This window comes from Microcaecilia unicolor, chromosome 10, assembly GCF_901765095.1.
Source record: "Microcaecilia unicolor chromosome 10, aMicUni1.1, whole genome shotgun sequence".
Lineage (NCBI taxonomy): Eukaryota > Metazoa > Chordata > Amphibia > Gymnophiona > Siphonopidae > Microcaecilia > Microcaecilia unicolor.
Window position 1 is genome coordinate 78,724,445 of NC_044040.1, and position 16,159 is coordinate 78,740,603.

A 16,159-nucleotide genomic window follows, 5' to 3' on the forward strand; every position below is an offset into this window, starting at 1 on the left:
ATGTAGGGTTAATTGGCAACTTAATTTAAATCACTCTGGTGGCCTTTTACAGAGCAGCAGTAAGCCCAATGCAGGCTTACCACTTGTTGTTTTGGGATGGCCGCTGGCGATAGTACCACCCCAAGCACGCAGCATTTCCAGGGGAAAAAGAAAAACCCCTGAAACGGCTTGCGTGGCAATAACCTGGTGGTAATCGGGTATTGCTGCACGCTGCCCTGTTAGTACGGGAGCCCTTCTCGCCACCTCAGTGGGTGGCGGTAAGGGCACCCCATGGCCATGTGTGCAGGGTTTTTTTTTTTACCCACTACAGTACAAAGGGCCCTGGCAATCAGGAAAAACAGCGCCCGCCGCCAGCGCAGGGCCCTTTTTCCCACAGCTCTGTTTGCAAAAATACTAATCAAATAAAATTGTTTTATTTTCAAATTACACTGATTCCTATTAACCTAATCTTTAAAATATTTTTATTACTTCAAATGCAAACAGGCATATTTGTGATACTTTCATATGATTATTAGTATTGAGAGAGAGAGAATGTGTGTGGTCTGAGTACCTACTGCAAATAATTAATTAATTCTTACGTTAATCCAATAAAATATATTTGAACCTGCAGAGTATATTTAGAAAACACAGTTCCATTGAAGATATCAATTTTCCTTATATGCCTGGTATTCCAGCCCATGAAATGTATAAAAAAAATGTTTACCGACATCTTATATGTTACTGCTCAATTTATTCCTCCTTTGGCAAGAGTATTAAAAAGAAATTGGAAAGAGAGGATCAGGATATCCTCCCCCCTATTTCAGAAGATAGTTTAAATTTAACTGCATTTTTGGAATCATCTAAAGAAGAGGTGGCTATCGGGGGGGGGGGGAGGGGGTTGGTGCTAAATGGTGTTGGATCCTGACCATGACTAGCTCCTAAAACTTATCTTTAGACACACAAATACCTCGTTCTTTTCTTGTGAGAGTCTTGCCAGATGGTGGGGAATTCTACCCTGAAAAGACGAAAGCAATTTCTCCTGATATGTCCTAGGGTATTACTGGGACCTTGCTTTCTTTTTAAATTTCCTTGTAAATGTGTTATTAAAATACCAGAATGCAACTAGTAATGTGCTTGAGTAACGTGGTGATGCTGAGGGCTATAGTGGCTCACCCCAGGTGGAGGAAGTTTCTTCTGCATGATGGGATTTGGCTTACTTGCCTGCATTAAAATTTATTTAAGCAGTTCTTTTTCATTTTAGTTTTTTCCAGTACGACTTTGTATTACATTTAATAGTTCTCTTGTACCCTCCTTTCCAGAGGACTTAAGTGGGTTGTCTGTATTGCAATTTGTGGATTTGTTTTTTGTTGTTGTTGATAAATTATTACTTTTCTTTGACATCCTGATTTTCTAACCAAGTTGTGACTTGATTTAATCTGTTAAAATTTTAAAAAACAAAAAAGGGAGGTGGAAATGAACAAAATCTGTTTTTGCAAATCATCTTCACAAGAAATTCATGGCCACCTAGCATGACTGTTACAAAGGATAATTACAGTAACTGATGATATGATGCTATTTGTATGAAACCAAACTTGTCCCCTGTTTACTAAGCAGTGCTAGTGACTGTCAGCATTGCAGCGCAGCTTAGTAAACAGGGGAAGTTAGATACATGTAGAATTTTGCATGACTCTCGTATAACAGAGTGATTTATGAAGAGTGGACTTGAATAAATCAATATGAGAAAAAATTTTCAAAGCCATTTTTTGGCTAAATGAGCAGTGGAAGTAGGCTTTTTGAAAACTCCACTCTCTATGCAGATGAAATATTACATGTTATTTCACAGTATTTTTGATTTTATCTACATTTTTAGATGTGCGTTCTCACATTTGGGTATGAGTTAGGCAACAATATGTGTGTTGTTTTGTCTCAAAAACATACTCACTGAGAAATCTCTGCAGATGCTTGCTTAATTTTACTTTGATTATTAGTGCAAAACCCATGGGGAAATACTACCTACGGAGCATTCACAACAGTTTACTGCCCCCTGTGGTTAATGACTTCAGTATACCAGTGAACATTTTGTGATATTGCCTTATGTTTGGCAGTTTAAGAACAGTGCACTGATATTAGTCTTTTGTGAAACTACTGATTAAAGTAAGGCAGATGTTTGAGCCAGGATGAAATGGACTTTTGTCAGATAGCCTTATGAAATAAGGTTCCATTTAGCAAAATATGATGATTATGTTTGCATGGTTCCAAGTAAGGAATTAAAAATATTCAAAGTATTAAATAATATAGAAACAAACACACATTGTAATTTTCTTCTCTTCTTTTTATTTCCATTAGACGCAGGTGGGACGTTTTGCACCCCAGTTTTCTGGCTATCAGCAGCAAGATTGTCAAGAACTTCTAGCGTTTTTGTTAGATGGATTGCATGAGGATCTGAATAGGATTAGAAAAAAACCTTATATCCAGTTGAAGGATGCAGATGGTAGGCCTGATAAGGTATCTTCTTTATTAATTTTATTATTTGTATATTTACACTTGGTAATATGATTGAAAATATATATATATATAATCTCTGCAGATGCTTGCTTAGTTGATTTGAACCACATTCAGATTTGCCAAGTCTAGGTAGGTAATTGTTTTCTATGATCTGGATTACTTTGCAGTGCTTAAATCTGCATATCCCTGAGTTCAGTGCAGATTACAGTACAAAAAAGTCTAGCAATAACCTAGAGAATGACATGTATAATAACATCAATTTTTGCTGAAATGGAAAAATACAGTTAACTTAATATAGATGTTGTCTAACTAGCCATGTTCTCAGGAATTTCCTAATTGATAAATAATCAATCGAACATCTAAGGCCTCTCGGTAACTCATTCCATATTCTTGCTATTATAAAAGAAAAAGGAAATTTAAAAATCTTCATATACCTAACCCCTTTTAAATGATGGAAAATATAAAATCTTGGGATCTCTCAACTTAAACATCATATCAAGGGTGGGAAGTATTACCAATAAAAACATACTGTGGGGCAATACCATGCAAGATTTTGAATGCCATTATATAGAGCTTGAAAATTATTCTGGCCTGTGTAGGCAACCAGTGGGCTTTCACCAACAAAGGGGGTTATGCTGTTGAATAAACCAACCTAATCACTATATTCCATATCATCATGCTGATCAATCCATAGACTGGTGGGTTGTGTCCATCTACCAGCAGGTGGAGATAGAGAGCAAAGCTTTTGCCTCCCTATATGTGGTCATGTGCTGCCGGAAACTCCTCAGTATGTTCTCTATCTCAGCAGGTGGTGGTCACACACAGCAGCAGCTCTGGCTAGGTCTCCAAGCCTAATTTTTAGGTTTTGTTGAGTACCTGGGGTTGAGGGCTCTTCTTGAGCAAGTGCAAACCTGGTGGTGGCAGGTCCCTCCTTTTCTCCCCCCTCCTGCTGGCTCTGTTGAAAAAAAAAAAAAAATTTTTTGGACGTCCTTAAGGGCGTTTATTTCAACGTTTATTTCAACGTTTATTGCAGCTACTCACTGGGACACCAGTTCGTTACAGCTCGGAGCGAGAAGCAGGTAATTTTTACCTTTTTGTAGCGGGCAGGGGGTTCCCCGATCGGTCTCCACGTGGCCTATGGCGTCGGAGGGCGAGGGCGCAAAGAATCGCTCCCCGGACCACGTGTGCGCTTCTAGCGGGGATGCGGGGGTCTTAAAGTCTGATTCGCCCTTGTTGGGTGTCAGTTTGGAGGCCGGTCAGTGTCCTGGTTCTTCCTCCGGTTCGGCGGTTTTTCCCGCCATAAACGCCCATCCCCCGCTGCTCGCCTCCGCCATCTTGGCCGGCCACTCTGCTCGGACGGCTTCTTCTTGGGCCGCCCTTGAGGTGGGAAACGTTAATTCTATGGCCGCCCTTGATTTGGGCGACGGCAAAAAAGCGGCCAAAGTTAAGCGCCGTTCTTCCCGCGCAGCTCCTTCGCGGAGTGTCGCGCCGGACGCCATTTTGGATGTGCAGCATGTTTCTCCCCCACTCTTGCGAGCGCCGGTTGAGGGTGCGTCTAGGGCTGTGGCCCAGGCTGCTGAAGTGCACAGTCTGGGGGGTTTCTCCCCCGAGTTCATTTTGCTGCTGCATCAGGCCTTCCTTATGCAAAACGCTGCCCCGGCTCCCTTGTCCGGTAAAGGGGTTGAGGCCCCCGGAAGTAAACGCCCTCGGGTGGATTTCCAGGCCTTAGAGGACTCTGTCTTCTCTGATGTAGATGAGGGCAGCATATCTAGGTTCTCCCAACGGTCCTTTGGGGATTCCTTGGAGGAGACGGATTCCCGCTCGGATGGAGCGGATGACCCCTCTGCAGCGCGGATTTTTCGCTCAGAGGACTTGCCCAACCTGTTAGTGCAGGCCATGAGCATTTTGAAGATTTCCTCTCCGGAGGACGTCTCTCCCTCAGCCCCTGTTGGCTCCGCCATTATGCTGGGGACGAAGCGCCCGCTTAGAACCTTCCACGTGCATGATGCCATGCACACCTTGATTTCGGCTCAATGTGATGTCCCGGAAGCGAACCTCAAAGTGGCTAGGGCTATGTCCCGCCTCTATCCTCTGCCTGAAAGTGAACGGGAGGCCTTTCTTTGGCCTACCGTGGATTCTTTAATCACTGCGGTGACTAAGAAAACGGCGTTGCCAGTGGAAGGTGGCACGGCCCTAAAGGACGCCCAAGACAGAAGATTGGAGGCGGCCTTAAGGTCGTCCTTCGAGGCGGCTGCTTTAAGTTTGCAGGCCTCAGTTTGCGGCTCCTATGTGGCCAGGGCATGCCTGACGATTGTGCAGCGGGCTTCCCCCTCGGATCCTTCCTTGAAGGCTGATTGGCCGGCCCTGGAATCGGGCTTGGCTTATTTGGCAGACTTGCTGTATGATGTCTTGAGAGCCTCGGCTAAAGATATGGCTCAGACAGTCTCTGCGCGGCGGTGGCTTTTGCTGAAGCATTGGTCTGCTGACCACGCCTCTAAGTCCCGCCTGGCTAAGTTGCCTTTTAAAGGCAAGCTGCTCTTTGGGGTCGAGCTGGACAAAATTGTGACCGATCTCGGCACGTCTAAGGGTTTCAGGAAGCCCGTCGGTACCGCCCGGGCAAGTCGGGCTCCTCTCCCCCCTCTTCCTTCAAAAGGAACTTCTCCCCCAAGCAGCATTCCTTTCGCAGAGACCGCCGTCCCGGAGGTGCGCCCTCCGGTCCTCCCCCAGGGTCTCGTACCCAATGACGGGGTCCTGGTCCATGGCTCAGTGCAGATTGGAGGACGCCTGTCCTCGTTTCTGGGCGAGTGGACCAGGGTAACTTCAGACGCTTGGGTGCTGGAAGTCATCAGAGACGGCTACAAGCTAGAGTTCTGCCGACCCTTAAGAGACAGGTTTGTACTCTCTCCCTGCAAGTCTCTGGTCAAAGCTGTGGCAGTGCAGCAGACTTTGGACAATCTGATCCGCCTGGGTGCGGTCGTTCCGGAGCCAGTAAATCAGCTTGGCAAGGGACGTTACTCCATTTACTTTGTGGTACCAAAGAAAGGAGGTTCTGTACGGCCTATCCTCGACCTCAAAGGGGTCAATCGGGCCTTGAAAGTTCGGCACTTTCGCATGGAGACTCTCCGCTCTGTTATAGCGGCAGTGAAGGCAGGGGAGTTCCTGGCATCCTTGGACATCAAGGAAGCTTATTTGCATATTCCCATCTGGCCTCCTCATCAACGCTTTCTGCGTTTTGCAGTCCTGGGCCGACACTTCCAGTTCAGAGCCCTCCCGTTCGGGTTGGCTACTGCTCCGCGGACCTTCACCAAAGTAATGGTGGTCATCGCGGCCTTCCTGCGAAAGGAAGGAGTACAAGTCCATCCTTATCTGGACGACTGGTTGATCCGAGCCCCCTCTTATGCAGAGTGCGGCAAAGCTGTGGACCGGGTGATTGCTCTTTTGAGCTCTCTGGGGTGGATCATCAACTGGGAGAAGAGCCAGCTGCGCCCGACTCAGTCCCTGGAGTATCTGGGAGTTCGATTCGACACCCAAGTGGGCAGAGTGTTCCTGCCAGACAATCGGATTGTCAAGCTTCAGGCTCAGGTGGACCAGTTCCTAGTAGCCTCTCCTCTTCGGGCTTGGGACTTTGTGCAGCTGTTGGGCTCTATGACGGCCACGATGGAAGTAGTGCCCTGGGCCAGGGCTCATATGAGACCACTACAACACTCTCTGCTGCAGCGCTGGACTCCAGTGTCGGAGGATTATGCTATGCGCCTTCCCTTGGACCCAGCAGTGCGCAAGGCGCTGAGCTGGTGGCTGAAGACAGACAAGTTGTCTGCAGGAATGCCTCTTGTGACCCTGGAGTGGATTGTCGTCACGACGGACGCCTCTTTGACGGGCTGGGGAGCCCACTGCTTGGGAAGGACAGCGCAGGGGCTCTGGTCTCCTGCAGAGGCAAAGTGGTCTATCAACCTCCTAGAACTCAGCCATTCGGTTGGCGCTTTTGGAGTTCCTCCCGGTACTGGCATTGAAGCCAGTACGGGTCCTGTCGGACAGTGCCACGACTGTGGCTTACGTCAACCGCCAGGGAGGTACTAAGAGCGCCCCTCTAGCTAAGGAGGCCATGAATCTATGCCAGTGGGCGGAAGCGAACCTGGAACAGCTGTCAGCGGCCCACATTGCCGGAGTCATGAATGTCAAGGCAGACTTTCTCAGTCGCCATACCTTGGATCCCGCAGAGTGGCAGTTATCGGCTCAGGCGTTCTTGGACATTACGAAGCGCTGGGGCCAGCCGAGCCTAGATCTGATGGCGTCATCGGCCAATTGCCAAGTGCCGCGCTTTTTCAGCAGAGGACGGGACCCTCGATCTCTGGGAGTAGATGCTCTTCTCCAACAGTGGCCGACACAGGAGCTTCTCTATGTGTTCCCGCCCTGGCCCATGTTGGGCAGGGTGCTAGACCGGGTGGCAAAGCATCCGGGCCGGATAATCCTGGTGGGTCCGGACTGGCCCAGACGTCCCCGGTATGCGGACTTGATCAGGCTCTCAGTGGACGACCCTCTGCGACTGCCTGTGGAGCAGGGTCTGTTGCATCAGGGTCCCGTGGTGATGGAGGATCCCTCCCCCTTTGGTCTTACGGCCTGGCTATTGAGCGGCAGCGTCTGAGGAAGCAGGGCTTCTCAGACAAAGTCATCGCCACTATGCTGAGAGCGAGGAAGTGCTCTACTTCTACTGCTTACGCCAGGGTTTGGCGTACCTTTGCATCGTGGTGTGAAGCAGGCTCACTTTCTCCCTTCACTGCTCCAATTTCTTCAGTGTTGGCGTTCCTGCATGTAGGTCTGGAGAAAGGCCTGTCGCTCAGTTCCCTTAAAGTCCAGGTAGCGGCTCTGGCTTGCTTCAGGGGCTGCCTGAAGGGTGCTTCCCTGGCTTCGCAGCCAGATGTGGTACGTTTTCTCAAGGGAGTTAATCATCTGCGCTCTCCTCTGCACTCAGTGGTGCCTGCGTGGAATCTCAACCTGGTGCTAAGAGCCTTGCAGAAGCCGCCTTTTGAACCCTTGTCGAGGGCATCTCTGAAAGACCTGACGTTGAAAGCAGTCTTTTTGGTGGCTATCACTTCAGCCAGAAGAGTTTCCGAGCTCCAGGCCCTATCATGTCGAGAGCCTTTTCTGCAGTTCACTGAGGCAGGCTTGTCTATTCGCACAGTGCCTTCCTTCCTGCCCAAGATTGTTTCTCGCTTCCATGTGAATCAGCAGCTATGTCTCCCATCCTTTCGTAGGGAGGACTACCCAGAGGAATACTCTGCTCTCAAATATCTAGATGTGAGACGAGTCATCATCAGATACTTGGAAGTGACCAGTGATTTCCGGAAGTCGGATCATCTGTTCTGTTTGCAGGTCCTCGTAAGGGTCTGCAGGCTGCTAAGCCTACAGTGGCAAGATGGGTCAAGGAAGCCATTGCAGCGGCTTATGTGGCCGCAGGGAAGGTGCCGCCTATCCGGCTGAAGGCTCACTCCACTAGAGCTCAGGCGGCCTCGATGGCAGAGGCCGGGTCCGTCTCCTTGGAAGAGATTTGCAAGGCGGCAACTTGGGCATCGGCCCATACCTTCTCCAGGCATTACCGCTTGACTGTGGGTGCTCGGGCGGAGGCCTGGTTTGGAGCTTCAGTGTTGCGGTCAGGGATTTCAATGTCCCGCCCTGGGTGAGTACTGCTTCGGTACATCCCACCAGTCTATGGATTGATCAGCATGATGATATGGAAGGTAAAATTATGTATTGTACCTGATAATTTTCTTTCCATTAATCATAGCTGATCAATCCATAGCCCCTCCCAGATATCTGTACTGGTTATATTCTGGTTGCATTTCAGGTTCAAGTTTAGTCTTCAGTTCCTGTTCAGGAGGACTTCGTGTTCAAGTTTTTTCAATTGGATTCTTCAAGAGTTGAGACGATTTTGTGTTACAGTGAGCTGCTGCATTCCTCTCCCCTCCGTTTTACGGGGCTGGATTGAGACCTAAATTCTGCCGGCGCTCCCTCCCGCTTCGTGCGGCTGTAGGGCAGCTTTGTACCCCTCCCGCTTCGGCGGTGTTAGGGTCAGTCAGCTCCTGTTGCAGTTGCAGGATAAGCCAGATCCCCCCGCATCGGCGGAGTGGTGTCCCTCCCCCGCTCCGCGGGGATGAGCTGGACGGATTCCCCTCCCCCACTTGTGTGGGGATGAGCTGGGTTAATTCCCCTCCCTCGTTTCGGCGGTGGTGAGCTGGGCAGAGTGTCCCTTTGTGGGTGTAATTCTCTAAGTGCTGAGTCCTGCGGATGAAGCTTTGATATCGACATACTGAGGAGTTTCCGGCAGCACATGACCACATATAGGGAGGCAAAAGCTTTGCTCTCTATCTCCACCTGCTGGTAGATGGACACAACCCACCAGTCTATGGATTGATCAGCTATGATTAATGGAAAGAAAATTATGAGGTATGATACATAATTTTACCTTCTGCAATGTTTGTAATTTCCTCAGGAGTGAACTGGTACATCCTGTATTTAGTAGATTAATAATAAAACAGCTGGATTACTGTAAAGTCTTGAGTCAGTTTAAATTGAATACATTCAAAACAATTTTGAACTCTCCTTAAACATCTTAGACATAAAAAGGTTTTCTTTCAGAGTTGAGTAACATGTTTATCAAATGATAAAGTACTATCTAAAACAATGCCAAAGACCTTCATATCAAAAACCAATGGAAAATTGGCTCCCTATCAAGGCCAGACTATTTTTCAAAACCAGCACAGTCATCTTCAAAGTACTGTTTGGTATGTCATCGACTACTTGCTAGACATGATCAAACTATCACCAAGAAATGCAAACCTAGGAGCCAGACGTTACCTACTAGTTCACCTGCCCAACTGCAAAAATGTACTATACAAGTCCACCTCTACACATCAGGATTTAGCTGCCTGGGCTCAAAATGATGGAACTCAATTCCCATACTCATAAGAAGGATCACAAACTACCTCCAGTTCAGAAAAGACTTACCTCTTCAGGAATTTCTATGAGTAAAATATGCACTAATCATTCTGGAACATCAATACACAACACAGCCTCTAACTGTAATGCATGTTTTCATTTAAGAAATTAATTAAGACATATCTTCTCAAGAAATCCAATGACTATTCCATACATGCTAATAGTTATCTTGCCAACCACAGTAAAACACAGCATCATACAACCTTGTAAATGTAATTGAATCAATGTAATCTCGAACAACTGTTAAATGTAAGCCACATTGAACCGAAATTCATATTTGGACAATTGTTGAATAAATAAAAATGGTGTCCTTGGCAGATGTGTGCTGCACTGAGCTCTGACTTCGATTGTGCTTTTTTTCCTCATTAAAGTTCTGTTTGCAGTAGATTTATTATTTTACAATGGTGAAGCATAAGGCAATAATTTGTTATCCGTTCAGCGGCACCCTCTGGTACCGGTGCTGGCAGTGAGGAAGCCTTGCCAGGGCTTAACATTTCTCTTAGCCTAGAGGAACGACTTTTGCCCCCTGACCCAGGCATTATGTTGCATTCAGAGCTATTGATGCCAATACTGGATCTAGGAAATCTGGCATTGTTAGCAACATCGAGTAGGGGGGAGTTTGTGGAGCCTTGCAGAAGCTGTTGGAAGAGTAGACGCCACCACAGGTGAGAGCTCCAGAGGGGCTGAAGATGCTACCACACATCTGGTAACAGACGCTGAACAGTTAAAGGGGACTTTCAAAGACCGTTGGAAGTGCTACCAAATTAAAATCAAACTTTGGATTCTATGAATATGTAAAAAAAACAAGGAAACTCCAAACGGCACAAAACACAGCAGCCAGATTGATATTTGGTAAGACACGATTCCAAAATGCCACACCACTCCATGAAAAATTGCACTGGCTTCCTATCAAAGAACGCATCTCTTTCAAAATCTGCACCTTAGTCCATAAGATCATCTATGGAGTAGTCCCAGATTACAAGACCTAATCAATCTCCCAATCAGAAATAGTACCAGTTCATCACGGTCTTACCTGAATTTCCATTACCCAAATTGCAAAGGACTAAAATACAAGACAACCCATGTGTCCAACTTCTCTTACATAGGCACGCGCCTGTGGAATGCATTGTCACAAGTGGTGAAAACAATTTATGATTACCTAAAATTCAGAAAGTCATTAAAGACTCACCTATTCGGAAGGACATATCCGAATGACCCAACTTAAATGACTCAACCCTGCAACACTTCATTATTAAAGATCGTATTGAACATTGATGAACTCTTTTACCTCAACCCAACTTGATTGAATCTAATCTTCCCTATCCCAATACAACATTTTGTACCTATCCCGTACCGGATTTGGCGAATGCCTTCACAATATTATGTAAGCCACATTGAGCCTGCAAATATGTGGGATACAAATGTAACAAATAAAATATGAAGGAGCAGGTTTGTGAACTCCCAATGACTCCTTTAATTAAATCAGCCATTGTCACCTTAGGCTCAATCTGGGACATTATGGCACATTTGGAAAAGATTTTTTTTAGCTAACAAATGTGCTATGAACAATTCTGTACAAGATTGTAAGTCACGCCTAGTCACTCAGGAGGTAAGGAATTTTGAATTGGAGAGCAATCTTTCCAGCAAGATTCTAAGATGGCGACGGAGCAGGACGTACCCCAATGAGCTCCGTGCCTGAGGAAGGCTGTGCGAACTGGACGCAGCATAGAAGGTCCGAACCAGTCGGACGAACCATCGGTGAGATCAATTAACTACCCCGAAAGTAGGGAAAAGCAAGTGAACCTCTCCCCACGGGGTGAACCTCTCCCCACGGGGCCCCAGCATAAAAACCGAAAGTCAGAGGTCCACCGCGACCTGACCTACTTCACGCCGGCACACTCAGCACTTCCCCACGCCACTCTGGCCCACCACCCTATCCCAGCGCCGCTCACCTGAGTGTTGGGAATGATCGGAGGACAGCGGACGGCAACTGAACCGAACGGGTGGCCGCCGCCGAGAGCCGACCGAGGCTCCCACCCCTCCGACCGAATCTCCCAGCATCCCCGAGACCCAGACCAACCCCGCCGAGTGCGAGGAGAGCTGCCAGTCGTCTGGACGCCCTTCCTGAGGCAGTGACATGAGGAGAGGCGCGGGGAGCGCCTCTTCAGAGTTGGGGAGCATGGCCGCAGAGCCGGAGAAAATGGGAGGAAGAAGCAGCAATCGACGGTGTCCGTGAGACTGGTCCGTGCGGTGCCGCATTGCCTGAGCCGTTGGCATAGGGGCATACCCATCCAACTGAAACAGCTTTGGACTTGATGCAAACGACAACATGGATCGATTACTGGCTTTGTTTCGAGTGTATGGCATTGACGGCTACACGGGGGAGTGGAAACAGAGACTAATCTAACAGTCTTATAGTGGACTAGACAGGCTCACTTCCACTCCAGCCCATCAACCTTCTTAACAGTGCTCTGAGTGAATGGCAATGACGGATGCACGGAAGAGTGGAAACAGAGACTAAAGACTTACAGTGGATCAGACAGGCTCACTTACACTCCAATCTATCAAACCTCCTTGATAGTGCTCTGAATATACAGCAATGACGGCTGTGCGAGGGAGTGGAAACAGAGATTAACCAAATGACTTACAGCGGACTAGACAGGCTCACTTCCACTACAGTCTATTAAACCTCCTGATAGAACACGACAAGGACCCAGTGAACCGGAAATAGCGGAATAGAGAATCTAAGCATTGGGTTAAGACTACTGATCGCTGCATAAAGCAGTGGCAGCCGTCAAAACACCCAGAGCTACGAAGTCTCTGCGCCCTAGGACAACACTCCTGAATACCTGAATGCTGCCTGCCCCTGATCCCTCCGTCCAGCAACCAAAACAACGATCGATGGGTAACCTCGAACAACTTTTAGATATTCGACTATATACTACCTCTGCAGCATAACTATCTCTCCTCAACCCACTAACCCAACCACTGCAGCAACTGCATCACAGAACCGATTTTTACCTCTGCAGCACAATTACCTCGCCTAGCCCTGAATTGCAGCACAACTATCTCTCCTCAACCTACTACCATAACCAGAACTTTAGAGACCACTACACCAGACCATTGATACAGCTCTAGGACTGCACATCTAAACGTGAGTAAAACAGTCATTCCTAATTAATCAACCCGCTCACCATTACCACAGAGAAATAAACCCACTCCTTACCGCACAAACACCATCCTATGAATAAGGACCAATATTACAACCATCAGATCGATCATCTAACAGCCCAAAGTGAAACAACACCAAAATGAACACCACCAAACTACTCCTAACAATTTACTCACTATCCCTAATTCACCACTCACTAACCACCCCCCTCATGAACACCAACAACATACCCACAATCCACAAGCTCAACAGATAACCCAGATACAACACACCTCACCAGAATAACAATAACCTAAACAATGGAAGAACTACCATAAGCTGACAAAACCGATACAAAGGAAAAAAAGGACACAATAAATCCACACTACAGGAAAACAGACAACTAACGAAAATCAACACAACCTTGAACCCAACTGACCCCTACCAAACAATTCTAGTGGGATACATAAATGCCAGATCAGCAGTCAACAAAACAACCATAATAACAGACTGGATCACGGCAGACAATCTTGATCTACTGTTCATCAGCGAAACCTGGATCCACGACTCCAAGGACCGCATAATTTTAGATCTGTGCCCCCCAGGCTACAAAATCACTCACTGGACAAGGAAAGGAAAAAGAGGAAGAGGCATAGCACTAATCTATAGATCCTACTTCACCATAACAACAGCCGAGTCTATAATACCACAACTTGAAATCGCCTCAGAATCCACCGCACTACCTTGCTTGACCACCTAAACATTGTCTTGTTCTACAGACCACCAGGTAACTGGCAAGAATGCCAAACACACTTCATGGATTTCATATCGAATACCTGTGTATCTAACTCTAATCTAATTATAATAGGGGACATAAACCTACACCTAGACGACCCTAACGCAACCAACACACGTGATTGCAAGTACTTCCTCCAACTATGGGACCTCAGCTGCCCTAATACATAAGCAACCCATGAGAAAGGACACACACTTGACCTCATCACACACACACTGTCCTCAGACGCAAACCTAATACTAACAGACACAAAACGGACAGACATACCATGGTCAGACCCATAGCCACCGAGAGGGGGGGGGCAGGGGGGACACAATTCCCCGGGCCCGGCGCCGCAGTCCCACCCACCCTCTGTTGTTAACCGTCTGCCCCCTTCATTGAACTCGCAGTCTCACCTCCGTGAAAGCAGCGCTGCAGGCAGCAGAACGCCTCCCTTCGGCCCTCCTTCCCTCCCTGTGTCCCGCCTCGTCTGTCTTAACTTCCGCGAGGATGGGACACAAGGAGGGAAGGAGGGCCGAAGGGAAGGTGAGGCTGCGATTTCAATGCAGGGGGCACGGCCCTGCCCAGTGGCGGACGGAATGGGGGAGCTGCGTTGGCGACGACCTCGGGGGGGGGTGGAGGGGGAGTGGCGGTGGCGACCTTGGGGGCCCAGTCTCTCGGCGGCCCTGGTCAGACCACCACAAACTAAACCTAACCCTACAATGGCGAAAAAAAGTCTTATACCACAAGCAAGAACGCACAACCTACACCACAAGAGGCCAAATTGACCCTGTAACATTCTGGCAACAGATTTACAAGAACGAATGGATAGCACAAACAGACTCCAAAAACTATCTCCTAAATTGGGACATCAGATGCAGGAGCACATTAGACAAAATTGCACTATTACAAACAAGAACCTCATGAAGACACATCTCGATACCATGGTTTAACGAAGAATTGAAAAAATTAAAAACACAAGTTAGGAGACTTGAACGAGCATGAGAAAAAATGAAAGATGAACTTACACTTAACGCGTGGAAACAAATGCAAAGAAAATACAAATACACAATAAAACAAGCTAAAAGGTCATACTACAAAACCAAAATAGGGCTAGACTACAAAGACACGCATAAACTCTTCCAACTCGTGAACAAACTACTAAACACTACACGGTTACCACAACCAACACAGACACCCTGTCAGCAGACAACCTTGCTAAATACTTCAATGAGAAAGTTATAAAATTATGACTCACGTTACCACTTAATACAACCAATCGCGAAAAATTCATTGACTACCTGGACCCAATCCCTGATGAATACCCAGCAGACCGAATCTGGACAAACTTTGATCTCCTGCCTGACGAAACCGTCACCCAAGCAATCAACAGATTCGCCAAATCCCACTGCAAACTGGACATATGTCCCAACAACCTAATAAAATCCGCCCCTCAACGCTTCATAACAGACCTCACATCACACCTAAACTACATGTTACAACACGGATTCTTCCCTAAGGACAAAGGAAATATACTACTCACCCCAATACCTAAAGACTCAAAGAAAAAAGCAAATGACATAACCAACTACCGCCCGGTAGCATCCATCCCACTGGCAGTCAAACTAGTGGAAAGTATGGTAACCAAGCAACTTACCAACTACTTAAACAAATTCTCTATACTACATGAATCACAATCAGCATTTCGATCCAACCACAGCACCGAAACAGTACTAATCACTCTCACAACCAAATTCAAACAAACAATTGCAGCTGGCTTTAGTATACTTCTCCTACAATTCGACATGTTCAGCGCGTTTGACATGGTTAGCCACAAAATACTACTGAACACCCTAGAATACTTTGGGATTGGAGGAAGCGTACTCAGATGGATCAATGGCTTCCTTACCGCAAGAACATACCAAGTGATATCAAACTTGAATACATCATCACCATGGAAACCTGAATGCAGAGTACCTCAAGGATCACCGCTCTCACCAACCCTTTTTAACCTTATGGTGACACCCCTAGCCAAATCACTGTCCAACCAAGGTCTTAATCCTTACATCTATGCAGACGATGTCACGATCTACATCCCGTTCATACATGATCTATCAGAAACACAAATGAAATCAAACACAGCCTCCAAACAATGAATTCGTGGGCGGATGCATTCCAACTAAAGCTCAATGCAGAAAAAACACAATGTCTCATCCTCTCATCACAATATAACACGTATAAACCTACTACTATAAACACCGCAGACTACACCCTTCCTGTTTCGGACAGCCTGAAAATTCTCAGAGTCACAATTGATCAGAATCTCACACTAGAAAGCCATGCGAAAAATACAACAAAGAAAATGTTCCACTCAATGTGGAAACTCAAAAGAGTAAAACCTTTCTTCCCAAGGGAAATATTCCGCAACCTGGTACAATCAATGGTGCTAAGCCACCTTGATTATTGAATGCCATCTATGCCGGATGCAAAGACCAAATCATTAAGAAACTCCAAACTGCCCAAAACACAGCAGCCAGACTCATATTTGGAAAAACAAAATATGAAAGCTCAAAACCCCTTAGAGAAAAACTACACTGGCCCCCACTAAAAGAACGAATAGCGTTTAAAAGTTGCACCCTGGTCCACAAAATCATTCACAGAGAGGCCCCGGCCTATATGTCAGACCTTATAGACATACCAGCCAGGAACGCAAAAAGGACAGTACGCATATTTTTAAATCTCCACTACCCAAGTTG

The 16,159-nt window shown here is 46.8% G+C and overlaps 1 protein-coding gene across 6 annotated transcripts in view; it reads left to right on the forward strand.

Moving 5' to 3' along the window:
- The window catches only part of USP15 (ubiquitin specific peptidase 15), a 519,523-nt gene that overhangs the window by 249,176 nt on the left and 254,188 nt on the right, over nt 1-16,159 (forward strand). For all 6 annotated transcript variants that reach the window (XM_030217240.1, XM_030217241.1, XM_030217242.1 and 3 more), the window contains one exon: nt 2,326-2,484. In XM_030217240.1, coding sequence (XP_030073100.1) covers nt 2,326-2,484 — 159 coding nt within the window. The remainder of the gene's footprint in view (nt 1-2,325; nt 2,485-16,159) is intronic.